The sequence below is a fragment of the Rhinoderma darwinii genome, chromosome 13, assembly GCF_050947455.1.
Source record: "Rhinoderma darwinii isolate aRhiDar2 chromosome 13, aRhiDar2.hap1, whole genome shotgun sequence".
Taxonomy (NCBI): domain Eukaryota; kingdom Metazoa; phylum Chordata; class Amphibia; order Anura; family Rhinodermatidae; genus Rhinoderma; species Rhinoderma darwinii.
The window spans coordinates 29575412-29593921 of record NC_134699.1 but is presented as its reverse complement, the minus strand read 5'-3'; the positions used below and the strand labels follow the sequence as shown (position 1 = coordinate 29593921).

Below are 18510 nucleotides of genomic sequence, written 5' to 3'. Positions count from 1 at the left end.
TTTCACCTATTAAACCTGCAATACCTGGTGGTAGTGGGTGAAAAATCATTTCTATATAACCTAGAATTGTCTTCTTAGTCGGCTCTGTAGCTTTAGTGTTCAGCTTTTAGTGTTCCTGTGTTGTATCTAATGAGCATAAAAGAGCCATATCTTCATTACACAAGCCTTTCCGAATTAACTCAGTCTCCTTACTTTTGATTGACAGCTCCTCGCCCCTCCCCCCCCCCAACACACACAAAATCCCGCACTTGCGCATCAGTGTCCAGTTATGATGTGTGCGCACAATGGGACACCATAGCGGCGCATGCGCAGTAACTAGATTTGAGGCCCCAACAAAGCAGGAAAGGGTGTTGTACCATACATGACTGGCGCATGCACGCTATCTCAGACGAGATTGCGGCATTCAGGGCAGGCCAGTTTTCGGCGGTGGGCGGACATAAAGTGAGGGACAAACGAGACTGACGGATTATTACAATAAAAGGCGCAAAATGTTTGCAGACCATTATTTACAGTCTGAGGAGGAGAGGTTTAGGAGCGGGGAGAACGGCAATGAACTTTTGACAGCAGCGGCCAGCGAGGGGTGAGGAGAGTTCAACAGGTGAAATGCTGGTGACAGGTTCCATTTAAATAGTTAGCAAGTTCTGCAGAGACACATTCTTCATGGAGCTTACATCTAGAATCCCATACACTATTAAAATAATTCAGCTGCTGACATTTTATTGCACTAGTCACATATTGCATGTTTTAGTTGTAGATTGACACATAGAGCAAAGATTCCCTCCCCCCCCCCCCCCAACATACTTCATCTGGTCAGGTAAAACAGTTTTTACAGGAATAGAAAAAAAAAAGTGTTTGTTTTTTTTGCTGGAAACAGCACCACTCTTGTTCATGGGCTGTGTCTGGTATTGCAGCTCAGTTCAGTGAATACGGCTGAGCGGCAATACCAGTAACCATACCCACGGTCAAGGGTGGCATTATGTTTAGGGATAAAAAAAAAAAAGTTGTTTTTAAATAAATAACATAAGAAAACAAAAATGCTCACAACTCCATTCTTACAGACTGTGACGAGTGTAGCCCCAGCGTAAATGATAGCGGCTGCTTTGCTCTGTGTATTCCTACTAATATGTATACAGCTATCAGTATACACAGCACTGCGTTAAACTGCTGGATGCATTTTCCATGTGGCTTCATTCCTTCATTGAACCACAATACAACCTTTCAGATGGATTATTATCAGGTCAACTTAGAAATATGTATGGGGGGGGGGGGGATTACATAAACATCTATTTGTATATGACAGTATGTACAATTAATGACTGATCTTTCATGGGGGCCTGCATTATTAAAAGTTCACACTGGATCAGTAGTGCCCCCTAGTGGTGAACAATGTCTATTGGCACAGGACAGCAGCGGCCGCTTCTTCATTTATGGCTTCCTGCAGCAGACTCTCCACCTCTCCTCTCTGACTCATCTTGTTCGCTTTACCTTGAAAACGTCCCTTCTTTCCAGCTCCTTTCCCATCCAAAATGTTAGCAGCTCTGCAATGATGGAGAGTATTAGGGTATCATAGAAAGGCTCCATACCTTCATTGTTAACCCAATTTATTTCTTGGATGGCGAACTACAGAAAAATATGCTGGAGCTGTACGAACGAATACAAATGTACAGGCAGAGGAGGACAACGTTTCCACTACAACTTTTGACTAATGCTTAGGCCGTTGCTTAGCAACAGGCACCTCAGTATTCAGGTGACACCATTAGATCTCCACGTTCCTCCAGCGACTGAAAAGGCCATTGATATAGTACAGAAGGGTGCGAAGTTGATACAAGTCCACACCGTATCACATTAGGTCAACCCCTTCACATAGGAGCCGGCTTTCAAGCCTCAACAAGCCAGACGTTGCCCCTGCAGAGGAAATGTAGTTTGGCAAGGCGGACTTTGAGATGAATGGCCGTACATGGATGGCTTGTATCCGTCAGAGCTGGGTGTCTCCCCCCCCTCTATTACGTCCATATGTTATAATTGGGCATATGAATAGGGGTGGTCCTCTCAGAATTAAAGGGTTGTCTCATGTGAAAAGGAAATGCAGCCCCCCCCTCAATGAGATACAAGTGTTTCTAGGGCCCAGCAGTCACTTTTATGCTTCCCAGCTAGAGATTTGCTTTCTCACTTCTTTAACATCTCATATTCCTTACACGCCGGTCGTTTTTAAAGAGAATATGTTCCGGAGACAGATCTCTATAATATAGGAGACCTATTAGAAGCCCCATTAGCGATAACCTCAGGGGGCTGTAGGTTAGAATAAATTTGGGAAGATTTACTATCAAAATCGAGCCAGAGTTGTGCCACACATGATGTCCACCACATTTATTAAATTGGACAAACTTTTTGCGCTGCAACTTAAACAAGGAGGTCTGGCTTAGCAAGAAAGGAGACGCGATGTAGAAAAGAGGGGGTGTAGCTTGCAACGCACCAAAATTGTGCCAGAATTTTAACGTAAATAACTGGCCTAAACTAATCCAACCAAGAGGTGGTATAAGAAAGAGAAGTGTCCAACAGGTCTTACAAGATGTGCCAAATTTACCAAACAGCGTGCACCACTTTGATAAATTCTGACTGCCTGGCCTAAGTTTACGCTGTCTAAGGGTATGTGCACACACACTAATTACGTCCGTAATTGACGGACGTATTTCGGCCGCAAGTCCCGGACCGAACACAGTGCAGGGAGCCGGGCTCCTAGCATCATAGTTATGTACGATGCTAGGAGTCCCTGCCTCTCTGCAGGACAACTGTCCCGTACTGTAATCATGTTTTCAGTACGGGACAGTTGTCCTGCAGCGAGGCAGGGACTCCTAGCATCGTAAATAAGTATGATGCTAGGAGCCCGGCTCCCTGCACTGTGTTCGGTCCGGGACTTGCGGCCGAAATACGTCCGTAATTAGTGTGTGTGCACATACCCTAAATCTTACACAGTATTAGTAAATCTGCCCCACTGTATTAAGGAGGAAGGTGCCGTGAGTGAGTCAGGTGATCCATCTTGGCCAATCAGCCAAGAGGGATGCTCTGTTTTGCATACAACACAAGCTTGTAAGCCCCCCCTTTAGGTATTCAGAGGGCCATTCAGCGGGTGCTAGTGCATTATACTTCTATGACTGAACTGCAGGAGAGAAAGCAGCCGTGGGGGATTTAAATTCTCCCATAAGGCACTCCCGAACCAAAGGCGGCCCTTCCCCTGAATGAAAGGGGAAACTCGCCCTTTTTGCCACATTTACCGACAATGAAGGTGAACACCACTGGGTGTGCTGCAACCTCTCTGACCAAAGATGACTATGACCACAGGCCCAATTACACAACCAGTACCGTAGGTCACTGCCATCAAAGGGAAGGAGGTGATAAAGAGATGAAAGGACTGGGATTTAAGTGCAATACATTTCTGCAATAAAACTTTTTATGTTCTGCATATAACAGCACAGCAGACACGTTATTATAGTGGTCCATAAAATCTCGCCATTTCCTCAGTAATACCGGTTTGCACATGGAGCGAAGTAACATAAAAAGACAATCATAGGGGCATAAGAAATAATACATACTCCACAAAAGGGTTCAGAAGTGGGAGGACAACAAGCAGCAAACCCGCCAGTCCCAGGAAGGGCACGGTGTGGCAGTACAGCCCAAAACCAGGAGTTGAACATAGAGGTTAACGTTCGAGAACACACATGAAGACGTACCTAGGTCCTACTTGGTCAATGATTTCTGGGGGACCAGCAAGTAGGAATAACCCGGATGTTTTTTCGTCTCCAACAGTTAAGAAGACAATTGTGTCCTGTAATATATTCAATTAAAGATCAGCCCAGAGTGATACATTTCTTAAAGTCAAAGCACAATAAGGCCTAGTTCACACAGAGTTTTTTGCAGGCAGAAAATTCTGCCTGGAAAATCAGCTCCGGTTTTTACTCGTTACTTACGCTTTTTTGCAGCTTTATTTTTTACTTCTTTGTTCAACAGGCAAAGGAAAAAACGCATCAAAAACCGCCGCGGCTGTTCGCAGCGGTTTTTTTTTCTGTCTCCCATTGATTTTAATTGGGTTTTTGAGGCGGAAAACGCCTCATGATAGGTCATGTCACTTTTATCCCCTCAAGCGTTTTTTTTTTAAATCAATGGGAGGAGTTTTTGGCCGATTTTTGGCGAGGTTTTCACGTAAAAAAAACGCACCAAAAAACTCAGTGTGAACAGGGCCTAAAGGGAAATGGAAGATCCACTACCTTAAAATCAATAAGATGGTTTGGTCCACTTGGTGTAATCATCAATAAAAATATAACTCCTCAGATTATCCAACAGGTCTGCTCTTAAGCGGACATTACGTCACAACTGAAAGGGGTTTTACGGCTTTATATAAATAATGCTAAAGACAAAAAAAAAACTATAAATAAAAAAATTTATCCGACTTTCTAATATACTTTGTGTTTCAATTCCTCACCATTTACGTTATTGGTTTGCCGCCAGTGAATGAGAACATTGTTTTTTACATTCAGAGGCAGTAACCTGGTACATGCCTAGTCCTGTTCTCAGCGGAGAAGTAGATTGTGTGCAGTCCAGGCAATGCTCGGAGCTAAATACATCAACAGCAGCACAAATCTCTCTGGTCATTTGCTACAATGTATCAGACTGTTTACCTGGACTAGATACGATTGTATCCACTCCTTAGCGGAGAGCAGGACAAGGTATAGAGCGTTCTAATTCACTGACAGCAAACATATCATGGAAATGATGAGGAACTGAAACAAAGTAGATTAGAAAGTTGGGCATCTTTTCACTTCTACAATGATTAAAGGGGCTGTACGGATTAGAAAAACATGGCTGCTTTCTTCCAGAAACATGCCACACCAGTCTATCGGTTGGCTCAATGGAAGTGGATGGACTCACAAGAATAAATGGTGGCTTTCAATGTCAGGAAGGAGCAGGGAAAGGGTGATAACCTAAATGATCCCGCACTACCCCCCCCCCCCCCCCTCTCCTCCTCTCCTATACATGAGGCCTGTTGTGTTCCTCACTTGGACTGACTTATCTTCCAATGAATCTGTAATTTGAAGCTTATGGTATAGATTAAAGATTTAATTCAAGCATACAAAAGATAGGAGTATATTGTCAGAGAAAGAACTGATGGCTACAAAGAAAAAACATTGTGGTGTTATATGTCAGCATGGTGTACACGCAGCAGGATCCAACAGCCTCTCGCTATGTCGGAGGTTTGGCTTATGTATCGGCTATTTTATGAAAAGTGCTGAGAATCTACGCAGATCTTTCCAGTGGCCTCCATATTACCGCAGGAAACAAGGGATTTTAACGGTTTCCAACTAAAAAGGTACAGAGAGATTGATACGGCTGTATATAGGAAAGGGGGGTCTGGAAGAATGAGGCTGCGGATTTTATATTGCATTAATCTAGGTGCTCTAGGTAAAGGGGAGCAATTTTTCGTTTGTAAAACGGTTTACATTTTGCTGGCCATTGAATACAATGAGAGAAACTATTCACCGGTTATTCTCTTAAAATCATTAAAAGTGAATCTCAAACATGGAAAAAACGATTTGCCTAATGAATTCTCATAGCTGGCGAATCGGTAATGGTTTAGTGAATCAGCAAAATGGTTATCCTACCTATAGTTATTTCTATTATTTTACTATTTCACATCAGGCAAGACTTGAAGATTCAGTGAATTCCCATCCGGTATAAAGTACACTCTGCCCTCTAGAGGTCACATCGAATAGTAACAGGTGATGTCCGTGTTTCATTCTGGATATAAAGTACAGTCACAGAGTAAAGGATGAAAATAGTCAAACTATCAGGGTCAACCTACATGTTTATGTCCTGCAATGTGTTAGTGCAAAGAAATGTCAAACCGATCCCGCTTGGGACCCCTTTCTATAATCCAAAACAAGGAGCCGATCTGGTGGACCTATTCATGCATTACATGGTCGGCCATTCATTTTAGAACAGCTGACCGCAAGGGGTTAAATAAGCTGGACCAGGGTGATCAGTTGATAGCTGGGCCCGCTTCTATTTAAAAAGGGGTAGTATTTGTGAGTCAACCCCTTTCAGAGATAGCTGCCAATATGCCCTCAAGATAGAAGGAACATTTATTTCCCACACCTTAAGAGTCAATCAGGACTATCAGGTTTATGGACTGATGCCAGATTAATGGAATTGTACTCACCTCTGTGCCAATCTCATTTGCGATAATATTCATAAATTCATTATCTCCCTCTTTTCTGTTCAAGAAATGAAATAATATAGTCATCAGGCCAGTGTTACAAACTAACAAAGTAGTATGGGAACATTGATTAACACCTCAAACAGTCAATCGAAAACATTGAGCGAGATAACGAACAACTATCATAAAAGGCTATGGACACCTTTTACATGAAAAAAAATATTTTTACATATGGTGGTTGCCTTGAATTAAAAAAGTTGCTCTAAGTTTAAAGCATTCATTCCTTTATTCATTTTTAGACTCTCTAATATGAAGTTTGCAACCTGCTCCTATTTTCCGACTTTTTTTTTTTTCATGTTGGGTTTCCCCCCCAGTAACACATGCTGGATGTAAGATTGTGTGTGCAGGATGCTGCTGCCTTCACTAGTTTTCATGTATCAGAACAGCTTCATTTCTGTACTGCTTTCTACTTCTACAGGCCATGAGGGATCCCTTCCCTTTTGCTGACACACACCAATGCGGAGTACTGTGCGATTTCCCCATTCTGCCCCCTGCACAGTCTGCCATGGGTGCTCTCCTTTCTCTCTACACTAATAAACAAGTCTGTGTGATCGCTCCACCTTTCCTCCCCTGCAAAAAGACTTGCGAGTGCTCTGCTCCCCATCTGCTGTGTACAACCTCCTGCTATGGTCTCTAAGGCTGGGTTCACACGACCTATTTTCAGGCGTAAACGAGGCGTATTATGCCTCGTTTTACGCCTCAAAATAGTGCTACAATATGTCGGCAAACATCTGCCCATTCATTTGAATGGGTTTGCTGACGTATTGTGCAGACGACCTGTCATTTACGTGTCGTCGTTTGACAGCTGTCAAACGACGACGCGTAAATTGACTGCCTCGGCAAAGAAGTGCAGGGCACTTCTTTGCAACGTAATTTGAGCTTTTCTTCATTGAACTCAATGAAGAGCAGCTCAAGATATACGAGCGTCACAGACGCCTCGTATATTACGAGGAGGAGCATTTACGGCTGAAACGACGCAGCTGTTTTCTTCTGAAAACAGGCTGTCATTTCAGCCGTAAATGACAGCTAGCGTGTGAACATACCCTAACACTGAAAGACGAAACAGCCAGAAGCAGTGTGTGATGTCAGAATAAGCAGGACAACCAGCTGAGTTACACAGACTGTACAACAGCAAAATGTTAAAAATGTTTTAATCAAAGTGCAAAGGTGTCCATAGCCTTTAAGAAGACATAACAGGGTCAAGGGAGAGAGGTTGCTGACTACAAAGTCAAGGGTTCCCTCACCTGTGTAAGGAGAATAGTTTGCTTCTGTCTGGGCTGTTTTTAAAGCTCTGGGCTGTAAGGACAGCGAGATCTCTCAATAACATCAGATTATTCTGAAAGACAATACAAAATACATATGATGATAATCATCATCATCACCCAATGTCCATATAGTTATTTCCTGTAACCAATGTAATGGTAAAAGAGGACCGGTCACATCTTCTGACATGTCTGTATTAGTGATAATGAAACAGTTTATGGGGGTTAACAATCATTCTTGCCTTCCTGTCAGCAATCTATGATCTGTGTCCCACCCGTACACCACAGAATATAAATGGTGGTCTAACACTTGATGCAGGAGAAGTAGCACATTATGTATATTACTTGTGGCTGCCTTCAGGGGCGTAGCTAAAGGCTCATGGGCCCCGATGCAAAGGTACTTTTAGGGCTCCCCCCACTTCTCATAGCCGATGGCCAGCAGCTTTCGGCTGCATCGCTGGGTCTCCTAAGTGACCCAACAATGTAGCACTAGCAGTCAGAGGTAGACCCAGGAAAGGTAAGTATAAGAATTGTTTTGCTTTTTTTTGTGTGTCACTAATTATTTTTGTGTTTTTTTACAAGTTCGGTTGTTGGACTACTTCAAATTCAAGGACTACTTCGATAACAGCGTTTTTTTAAATTCTCAATAAAATGGTTAATGAGGGTTGTGTGGGATTTTTATTTCAATAAAATATTTTATCTATGTCTCTGTATTTTTTTTTAACTTTATTACCACCACCTTAGTAATGGCCGCTGGCTGATTGACAACACTCATTACTAAGGCGGGATTAATGTTAGACATGAAGAGGCCAACACTAACCCTCATTATAACCCTGGTACCCACCGTCACCTGACCATCTGTAGTGACGGGCGGGTACTGGCGCGGTCGCAGGCTGGTATTATCATGCTGGGAAAGCCCAAAAACAGTGGCCCTTCCCACCCTGGTAATGCTAGGCTGCTACTGCTATGTTGTATCTGGCTGTTGTATCTGTTCTTTACAATTATTATTATTATTATTTTTTTAATGATGTGGGGGTCCCCCCCATTTTTCATAACCAGCCAGATACAACACAGCAGCAGCCTAGCATTACCAGGGTGGGAAGGGCCACTGTTTTTGGCCTTTCCCAGCCTAATAATACCAGCCTGCGGCCACCCCAGTGCCCGCCCATCACTACAGATGGTTGGGTACTGGATCGGACCCGGCTCCCCTGGTAGCGCAGGTTACCAGGGTAATAATGGGGGATTAGTGTTAGCCTTTTCACCGGCTAACACTAAGCCCCGCCTTAGTAATGGACGCTGTCAATCAGCAGCCATTACTAAGGCGGTAGCGATAAAGTTTAAAAAAAAAATACAAAGACCTAGATAAAATTGATTTATTGAAATAAAAAACCCCCGTTAACCATTTTATTAAGAATAAAAAAAAAGCCGTCAAAGTAGTCTTCGAATCTGACGTAGTCCAACGACCGAGCTTGTAAAAAAACAAACAAAAAAAAAAAACATTAGTAAGGGCCTGTTCACATCACCGTTGCCCTTCCGTCGGGTAACCCCTCAACAGAAAGGCAAACGGAAACCTCCGCTTCCGGTTCCCTCCCCATTGATCTCAATGGTGACGGAAACGATTCTAAAGGTTTACGTTTGTCACCGCTGTGACAGGATTCCGTTGTTTTGCATTGTCAACTGCGCTATTGATTCCGCCAAAACAACGGAACCTGTTCACAACGGTGACAAACTAAAACCTTTAGCATCGTTTCCGTCACCATTGAGATTAATGGTGATGCAAACGGAAGCTAAGGTTTCCGTTTGCCTTTCCTTTGAAGGGTTAACCCGATGTAAACTTATGACGGAAGGGCAGCGGTGATGTGAACAGGGCCTTAGATACAGGGCCCATGTGCATGTGTGATACGGTTTGTTGGACCCTGTATCTAAGCCTAATGTAGGCTTAGATACAGGGTCCAGCAGATAGTAATCTTATGCAGTATAAGCTGGGGCCCTATATCTAAGCCTAACACACGGTAGGCTTTAAAGGGGTTGTCCAGTCCTTGAACATTGATGGCCTATTCTCAGGATAGGCCATCAATAGCTGATGGGTCGGGTTCCGACTCCCCAGACCTCCGCCAATCAGCTGTTTTGAAGGGGGTGCAGCGCTCGTACAAGCGCTGCTTCCCCTTCATTTCCCTTACTTGCTCACGCTGTGAATCGCTGACACGTCCGTCTCGGCAATTCAGTGTGAGAAAGTGACCGGAATGAAGGGGAAGTAGCGCTCATATGAGCGCTGCCACCCTTCAAAACAGCTGATTGGTGGGGGACCCGGGAGTCCGACCCCAACTCATCAGCAAGCAGACAGTAATATTAAACTTACCCTACTCTTCGGCCGCAGCGGAGGTCCTGACTCCATCCAAGGTCGGAATGTTGTGCGCAGCACATAGCGTCGAGACGTCAGAACCTCTGCTGCGCACAGGAAAGAGGGGGGGGGGGTAAGTACTGTCAGTAACTATAGTAACAGGGGCCCGTGTAGTTTATTACATAGGCTCCAGTTACTATAGTAACTTTTCATTGATGTGGTGTGAGAGGCTGTGGGCCCCCCGGCTTCAGGGCCCGGTCACAATTGCGACTGCTGCGACCCCTATGGTTACACCACGGGCTGCCTTGCTTCCTTTTTGGATCACTTGTGGAAACAGAGCAATTATATTAGAGTAAAAAAATATATATTAGGAAACTGTTAGTTAGCAACTTAATATTTGATGCAAGGTACCTTCACAACACAGGTAGATATTAAGATGCACCAAGGAATCAGATTGGGCATGAATACATATGCAGCACTTCTATTACTATAACGTATTCCAGCCAGCACATCATGTCTGTACCTTCTGAAGCGTTTTCACAGATTTCTGCAACTTCTCCACAGCTTCTATGTGTTCCTCTGGTCCATTCCTGTGCACAGCAGAGCAGACAGAATTTTACTATGCGAAAGTTGCAAATGGTCACGGCAATAAGGAGAATTATCAGCATGTATCGTATACATTAGAACAAGATGGAGAGGCCTATCCCCAGGTGCAGACAACGTAGCGGGTGGGAGGTGCAGCAGAATAAAAGAACGTGAATTATATCGGAGCTGTAAAGTCACAATCCCAAGAGAATCACTTAAAGGGTTTTCTCTTTAAAACTCACAACAGGCAATTTATGCTGCGTTTTGGTTGTTTTTCTGTTGAATTCAATGGCTGTAAAGCTCTCAAATAGCCAAATTGTGGCAGAAATACTGCGATTCCACCGCAAAAAAAATCACAACTTTTTGATTTAAAACTAACGTTAAAAAAATCTTATACTTACCACCGGCATTGTCGCAGCGACGCTTTCTGTTCTTTTTCCGGGCCAGCCTCCTGGGATGACGTTTCATCTCGTGTGACTGCTGCAGCCATTCACAGGCTACAGAGGTCACACGGGCTGCAGTGTCACCACAGGAGGCTGGACTGCACAGACAATGGAGGGATGGTCGTCACAACTATGGCACAGGGTAAGTATGAACTTTTTTATTTTATTTTTTCATTCGCTTCTTTTTTTCAGACGGAATGTGCTGCGAGTTCTAGGTCGGATACGCTGCATAGTTTTACGCAACGTATCCGACCCGTGGGAACCCGGCTTAAATAAATGTTTCCCGTAAAACACTTCCTACTCTTTGTTCAAATCTGGGTCCCCAAGTTCTGATTTCAGGACTATCAAAATGCCCCTCATTCTGTTTGACCAGATACATAAGAAAGATGTATGTTTATATGCGATTCTTTTTTATTTCACATAGAGATCTAAGAACATTATACACCCCATGGTATTTAAACAAATAATCCCATTCCCCACTGCAGTCAAGGAACCCACTATCAGAGCTTCGGACTGAATATTAAGAGTGTATCCGGTAGTGTGAGCACTGGGGGTGCTGTAATATTTGAGTGATATTTCTAGAGTGAGTACAGGACTATGTATGAACACTAGTAGACACTACAACCAGAATTATAACTACAGAGTATTACACTCCACATAGATCTTACTTTAAAAGGGCTGTCAGAGACTTCTCCACACTGTAGCTCCGGCCAGCGGATTTTAATACTCTCTCTCCTGCAATGAATATTAAATTACTCTTGTTCTTCTTTCCTTTTTCGGTGCCTAAAATCTTTATCACCTGTAGAAGTTACATTGGAAAAATAAAAAAAAATTGCACAAACCAGACGTATGAACTTTATGTTACAACTCATCAGAAACGTCATACAAATGAGAAAAAAAAAAAAAAAAAGGAAGGAAGGTTATGGGCCTAAAGGCAGTTATAATTCTTATTCATTAGGGCATTAATAATAATTTAGGCTGGGGTCAGAACATAGACCCGAGAACCCCTCAGCCCTTTGTAGGTTGCAAGATATGACAGCCGCACTGCATATTAATAACGTTAATAGTGCTGTCAGCTGAGATATTGTTTCCGTGAAAAAAACAGAGACTTTACGGAACGGAAACAAACAAATTCACTAATACGGAAGCATTACCATTGAAATCAATGGTAATGCAACTGGAAGCGATAGTTTCCGTTCATCGGTTCCTCTGACGGACAGGTTGAATGGAACCAATGAAAAGAACCCCAACTCTAATGTGAACAGATCTTTAGGCCTGTACAGGTTTTCAGCCTTTAAATTGAAATAATAGTGTTCCCATTCATAGACTGCATTCAGAGATCTTGAAAACTGAGGAATTGAAAAACATAGTATATTAGAAAGTTGCAGACCATTTCATTATGCAATGATTAAAGAGAAACTGCCCTTTCATAAAGCTTTTCACATGTTACAGTGACATGTCAGAAGTTCTGATCGGTGGGGGCACGGGTGCTGAGATTTCCGCTGATCACTGAAAGGAAGGGGCAGAAGCGCCCAACCGAGAGCTGCGCTCCTTTGGCTGTGATGTGATCTCTTTGGCTCTACTCAGGGTGAGCTGAAGATTGGTTCAAGGACTTCTGTGATAAAACAGCTGTCTCTTGAGACAAAATCTTACATATATATATGGATTATATAATTCTACTTACCTGGAGGTCACTGAGATTAGCAACATGGGTACCGCAGCACATGTTTGCATCGACTCCTTCTATGTCAATTATTCTCACCGGACCAGCATGGTCATCAGGTAAACCTCGGCTTCGAACCTAAAAGATAGAGCAAGTTCAAAGCAACTACAAATACACAGATATCTTAGAATATAAAACATTGGTTCTAAAGCAGCAATAATGTCAACCGAACAAGAGAAATACAACAAATCTTCACTATGGAGAGAATCTCCAATACCGAAAATATGTCACAAGACTGCATAATATAGCAATGCAAAGTGTAGGGACAGTGCAGCACATGCAACACAAAAGTCAGCTCAGCAATTTGCTCATATAAAGTCCCAAAGATTCTGTATGCAGTCAGGTACTGGCACTTAATCACATGAACCAGAGTCACTTGTAGAACCATTTAGGGCTGTTAGATTTTAGGTTTGTATATGACAAGTCCTGTCCATCCAGTACGTCTCCAGATCTGTAAGCTTACTAGGTTAAATTCAGGATCATCTGTAGTAACCACTCTCACAATGACGGGCACGCGCTGGCGGATCTTTTGGTTTACCAGCTGTTCAATAGCTTCCACCTGTTCGACTTTTATCGTTGGGGTGTCCAGTTCAATAGAACTGCGCTGTCGTCCCAGCTCCCTGTAAATTAAAGAAGTCTTATTAAACTAACCACAATTCAGAAACTTTGGAACACGTGTTCAAACTCGGGGTAATTCCACAAATGTGCGACTAGAACACCCCCAATGCCATAATCAAAATGCTTAGTACAAAAAAAAAACAGTCAACATAAACAGATGACAACCCTGCCCTAGCAGCAGACATAGGATGAAGCTTTGCTTTTTAGGACCAGCAGTGCCCATTACTTTTGCCAGCTGAGGTAGGAATGTTTTTTTTCTAGCTCGAGTTTTGCTGTAAGGTGAATCCATTATGAACCTTAATTCAAACATCTTAGGTCTTGTTCACATCTGCGTGGGAGGCTCCGTTAGAGTCCGTCATTTCTGACGGAAACCATTAAAAAAGTTGAAGGGTTCCGTCGTTCGCCGTTGGTTTTCGTCATGCAATGGATCTGGAGCTTTTTAGTGTTCTCGCTGTTCTGCTCTGGTCTTGGCGGTGAAGTGTAATGGAGGACTTGCATATCTCCCTTCCTTCAGCCAATCAGCGAGAGTCTTCTCATTGAAGCGGATTGGCCAAGAGAAGTAAAATAGACAACGATTTCCTCTCAATGAACCATCTTCCTCACCGAATGTGAGAAAACTGTAAAAACTGCAAGATAAAGGTCTTCCTTACCACGAGGTGGTCTTGAACCCATACAGAGAGTCTGCGATGGCTGTGACGAGGTGCTGGCCTGGAGAAGACAGACATGAGATAATATAGAGCGGTAACCATAGGCCTTTCTGTTAGTGAATTATGGAGTACACACCTGAGTGCTGCTGCATATGGTCCAATCTGCGGTTCCAGTCGATCTTAACCAGTACTTCTGAACCTGGCTCCAAGGGAGACGATACAAAATGTACAGCTTCTGGGCCTAGTCGGGTGACACGATGCACCGGAATATCACAGATGAATCCTCTGTCATCAGGCTGGTAGAAAAGATGAGGAATGTGGGTATACACATTATACATACACAAGAAAGCATAAAGGGTAGCGGTCACCACGTTATTCTCGAGAATCTATAAGATGCCCCAGCCAAATGTCACCCATCCCCCAACAGTACAAGATATCGCAGACACTTAACATTTGCACAGCGAGAAAAAGTCAACACACGTGCCCGCTCAGCGATTCTGATCCTATGAGGGCATACGAACACGATACTGGTCCGGCTGCGATGAACCAGAGCACACAGCTGCTAAGTAAAAGCATCTCCCGCTCTAGTGGATCGGGCACATCTGTGCACCAAATGGGCAGCAATTCATTTGAATGATTGGCAAGTAATACTGCATCGACTATAGCCCTATTACACGGGCCAATGAGTGTTCATATAAATGCTCGTTCCCGATAATTGCTCTGTGTAAACAGGGCAACGATCAGCTGATAAACAAGTCAATGCTCATTCATCGGGTGATCTGATCTTTTATGCGGCCAATAAAACTGTCGCTAGTGGGCAGCACATCTCGCCGTGTAAAGCAGGAGATGGGCTCCTGACATGATGGAAATGTAAGGGGACGAGCGATCGGAGTAACAGAATTGATCATTGCTTCTTGTGAAAGGAGCGCCGGTTGACGAGCTGTCTCTTGGATCAGCGCTCGTTTTGATGGCCCACGACAAGCCGTGTAAAAGGACCTTTAGTTCTCAGTTTTTAGAATAATTTATTTTTGCACGCCAACTTATTTTTACCTGTCCACCTCCTTCCGGGAACAGAACAGTGTCCTTCAATATAATATTGTATCCAGACAGCGTCTCCTTCTTCCCTCCATTCTCAGTCTTCAGTTGAGCAGGACTGCAAGACACCACTTCTGTCCGCAACTGACAAACAAGTGGAAGTCTTAAAAACCAGTGACAATTATAATAATCACTAAAAATGAACACCGCGGGGCTGGATTCACACGACCATGTTACGTCTGTAATGGACGGAACGTATTTCGGCCGCAAGTCCCGGACCGAACACACTGCAGGGAGCCGGGCTCCTAGCATCATTGTTATGTACGACGCTTGGAGTCCCTGCCTCTCCGTGGAACTACTGTCCCGTACTGAAAACATGATTACAGTACAGGACAGTTGTCCTGCAGCGAGGCAGGGACTCCTAGCATCGTACATAACTATGATGCTAGGAGCCCGGCTCCCTGCAGTGTGTTCAGTCCGGGACTTGCGGCCGAAATACGTTCCGTCCATTACAGACGTAACATGGTCGTGTGAATCCAGCCTCAGAGTACATCACAAATCACTAGAAATGAACACTGCAGGGCTGGATATATATATATATATATATATATATATATATATACACACATATACACACACACACACACACGAAGATGAAATATCATCCCTAAAAAAGCTGTGAAAATATTTCTCCTATTGATGCAGGAGTACCCAAAGTATAAGCAACAATCCCTACAGAGAAAAGACACTGCATGGTGAGTCCACCCATCTGACATAGCCCCAAAACTGTCGATAGACATATTATAGCTGTCAGCTGAGCCAATCGTACATGTTGTTGAAGAAGATAAGCGGCTGACAGAATCTGGAACCGCTTATCTCATGGGAACCAAAGGATCGGACAATTTCAAATCCAACCTGCAGTGAGACGTTTAGTGACCATCAGGCCATCCTAGATATTCGATAGGAAGCGGCTCCCAACTGCACATCAGTTTTACGTCACAGGAATGTTAAAATGACATCTGCTCCAACAATATAGATAACTCTGACGGTCTGCCCGGAGGCACTAACTGACCACAGGAGCCCCTCGTCATCACACACTCACCTCTGTGGCATAGCTGTCCTTCTGACAAAAGAACGCCATATTATCTCTAGGAGACGAGATATTAGATCATGTAAACTCATGCAGCAGCTCGATGTGAAGGCAACGACTCCGCCTAAGAAGAAGAAAAATACAGGAATACTAATAAAACAATAGCAACTCCAACGAGTACAGACGACGACAACGCGAGGAAACAATATCCGCACACTGCCAATCACGTAGCGCCATATGGGGGTAAAAGGGCAGAAAATATTCATTCTTGTCACCTCTGCCAATTTATGCAACATTTTGTCCACATCTTAGCGATATCAGACGGGTGACAACCAACGTGGCGGCATTTACTACACTCACAAGTGCGATGACCCGGCTTTCTAAAGTGACAAATCTCCCCAGTCACGTGGCAAATATAAGGGAAAAATAACGTATCATTGCATGTCATTCAGAAGTATTGGAAAGATGGATGACCGCACGTTCAGGAGCCGTAATGTCACCCAGCTGCTCCAGAAACGGATTTATAGACGGCTTTACTTTCTACATAGCAGTTCTGCTTCTACCACTTATCCCACAATGCAAAAATAATAGTCATAAAAAAAACCTTAGAAAGGGGAACTCCAACTATAAAGGATATTCACAGAAGCAGGAATAGAACGCATATAAATCACACGTATAGAGTATATACGTCTCATTACAGCCCATGTACAGAAACCACCAGCCCGCTTCATAGCACACCACACCCGCTTCACCCTACAGCTCAGCCTTATGTCTAAAGTCATCCAGGAGCTGCCAATGCCGGGGACTACAGCGAAGGACGAAACTACAAATCCCAGAATACTGTGCGTCTTCCTCCCTACGGATGCCGTCTTGGGTCATTTTCCATCAGCCGGTTCTGATTACGCGGCCGTCTCCTTTTCCTATATTTATTGCAGGAGACTTCTGCAAGGAACGAACGTGTATTAATAAAAGATGAAGCTACCGTGTTTCAGAGCAAAACTAAAATACACGTTATAGAAAACACTGTCAGCCCCGCCATGTATATACCCTAGGGACCCGTGTACCTTCACATGTACCGTTTTGTGTGCGTTTTTGGCACTACAGTATTTGTATTAATGGTACTATACTAGTATACTAGTACTATGACAGCCCCTTTTTTTATACACTATTAGGGCACATTGACTGTCTATTATATATACCCCAATAGAGGGTATGCAAAGAGGTCGTTATCATGATGTAGGGCTCCCAAGAAAACGGTGAACGCTCCCGGTTTATCGCCCACTGTATGGGAAATGTATGGGTATGGGGGTTTTTCCATATGCATCTCTAAAGGACTTCAAAAACACCAGAGAAAAAATGCATCTATAAAGTTTTGTAAAATAGGCAATGGAAACAATTTAAATTCATGGCGGTTTTTTAACAAGCATTTAAAAATACTGAAAAAAATAATGTGTGAATGAGGCCTTAAGAAAATGAAAAAAAAAAAATGTGTTGCACAACAGTACCACATTACTACAGTCCAGGTGAATGTACCTTTCTATGGCGTATTTATAGTCTGTGGTTATCCCAGCAGAGGGAACTAGAAAAACGTTATAGCGTGAAGTACGTGTGACCTCTACACCATAGCTCCTTCATGAAATAAGTGATCACTATGATGTGTGTCTACAGGCTCCAGTAATACACATCCGTCCTCATATAGCTGCCAATATTGCATGGGCGCCACCACTTGCTGAGGCACCATGCACACGACTGTGCCCGTAATTACAACCCGTATTTACAGGCCGTGCTGCCATTATAAAGTATGGGAGCACGGTCCGTAAAATAAAAAAATAGGACATGTCCTATTATTTTCGCCAAGTTTCTACGGCACGGACACCTTCCCGTAAATATACAGGAAGGTGTCCGTCGGTCATAGAAATGAATGGTCCTGTAATTACGGAGCGTAATTACGGGTGATTTTACCGTCGTGTGCATGGGGCCTGAAGCTGTGATGCTAGGCTGTCAGCAATGAAATCGATTCTGAGTCTGATGTTCGCAGGCTGTTTGCTCCCCCCACACCATAACGCCTGCTGTACATTTGACGGAAATGCTGCAGAATTTCCGTACGCAATTTCTGCCTGGAAATTCCGCAGCTTATTACAGTAGCAGCAGAGCGGATGAGAATTGAACAAATCTCATCCAAACTGCGGAAAAAAACCTGCAGAAAACATGTGTGGAAATTGACCTGCGGTGCAGATTCTCAAACTGCAGGGTGTAAAATTATCTTGTGTTGAGGCCTAATTCACACGAACGTGTTTCACGTCCGTGATACGCGCGTGAAAATCACGTGCGTCGCACGGACCCATGTTAGTCAATGGGGCCGTTCAGACAGTCCGTGATTTTCACACAGTGTGTGTCCGCTGCGTAAAACTCACGACATGTCCTATACTTGGGCGTTTTTCGCGCATCACGCACCATCACGCACCCATTGACTTCACACGGAAGCACTTCCGCGGGTC

General features: G+C 43.7%; 2 protein-coding genes across 7 annotated transcripts in view; one reads left to right on the top strand and one right to left on the bottom strand.

The window, feature by feature from the left end:
- The window catches only part of RPL27 (ribosomal protein L27), a 397834-nt gene that overhangs the window by 341194 nt on the left and 38130 nt on the right, over positions 1-18510 (top strand). The window lies entirely within an intron of this gene.
- The window catches only part of AARSD1 (alanyl-tRNA synthetase domain containing 1), a 76408-nt gene continuing 58694 nt past the window's right edge, over positions 797-18510 (bottom strand). Inside the window, exons 1-13 of one of the 6 annotated variants that reach the window (XM_075846274.1) lie at positions 16765-16867; positions 16025-16136; positions 14938-15066; positions 14024-14183; positions 13891-13948; positions 13086-13242; positions 12584-12700; positions 11568-11698; positions 10395-10461; positions 7513-7604; positions 6212-6266; positions 3729-3823; positions 797-1538 (exon numbers count right to left, since the gene is read on the bottom strand). In XM_075846274.1, coding sequence (XP_075702389.1) covers positions 1391-1538; positions 3729-3823; positions 6212-6266; positions 7513-7604; positions 10395-10461; positions 11568-11698; positions 12584-12700; positions 13086-13242; positions 13891-13948; positions 14024-14183; positions 14938-15066; positions 16025-16063 — 1248 coding nt within the window. In that variant the 5' untranslated portion in view covers positions 16064-16136; positions 16765-16867 and the 3' untranslated portion in view covers positions 797-1390. The other 5 variants (XM_075846276.1, XM_075846279.1, XM_075846275.1 and 2 more) reach the window with 5 other exon arrangements.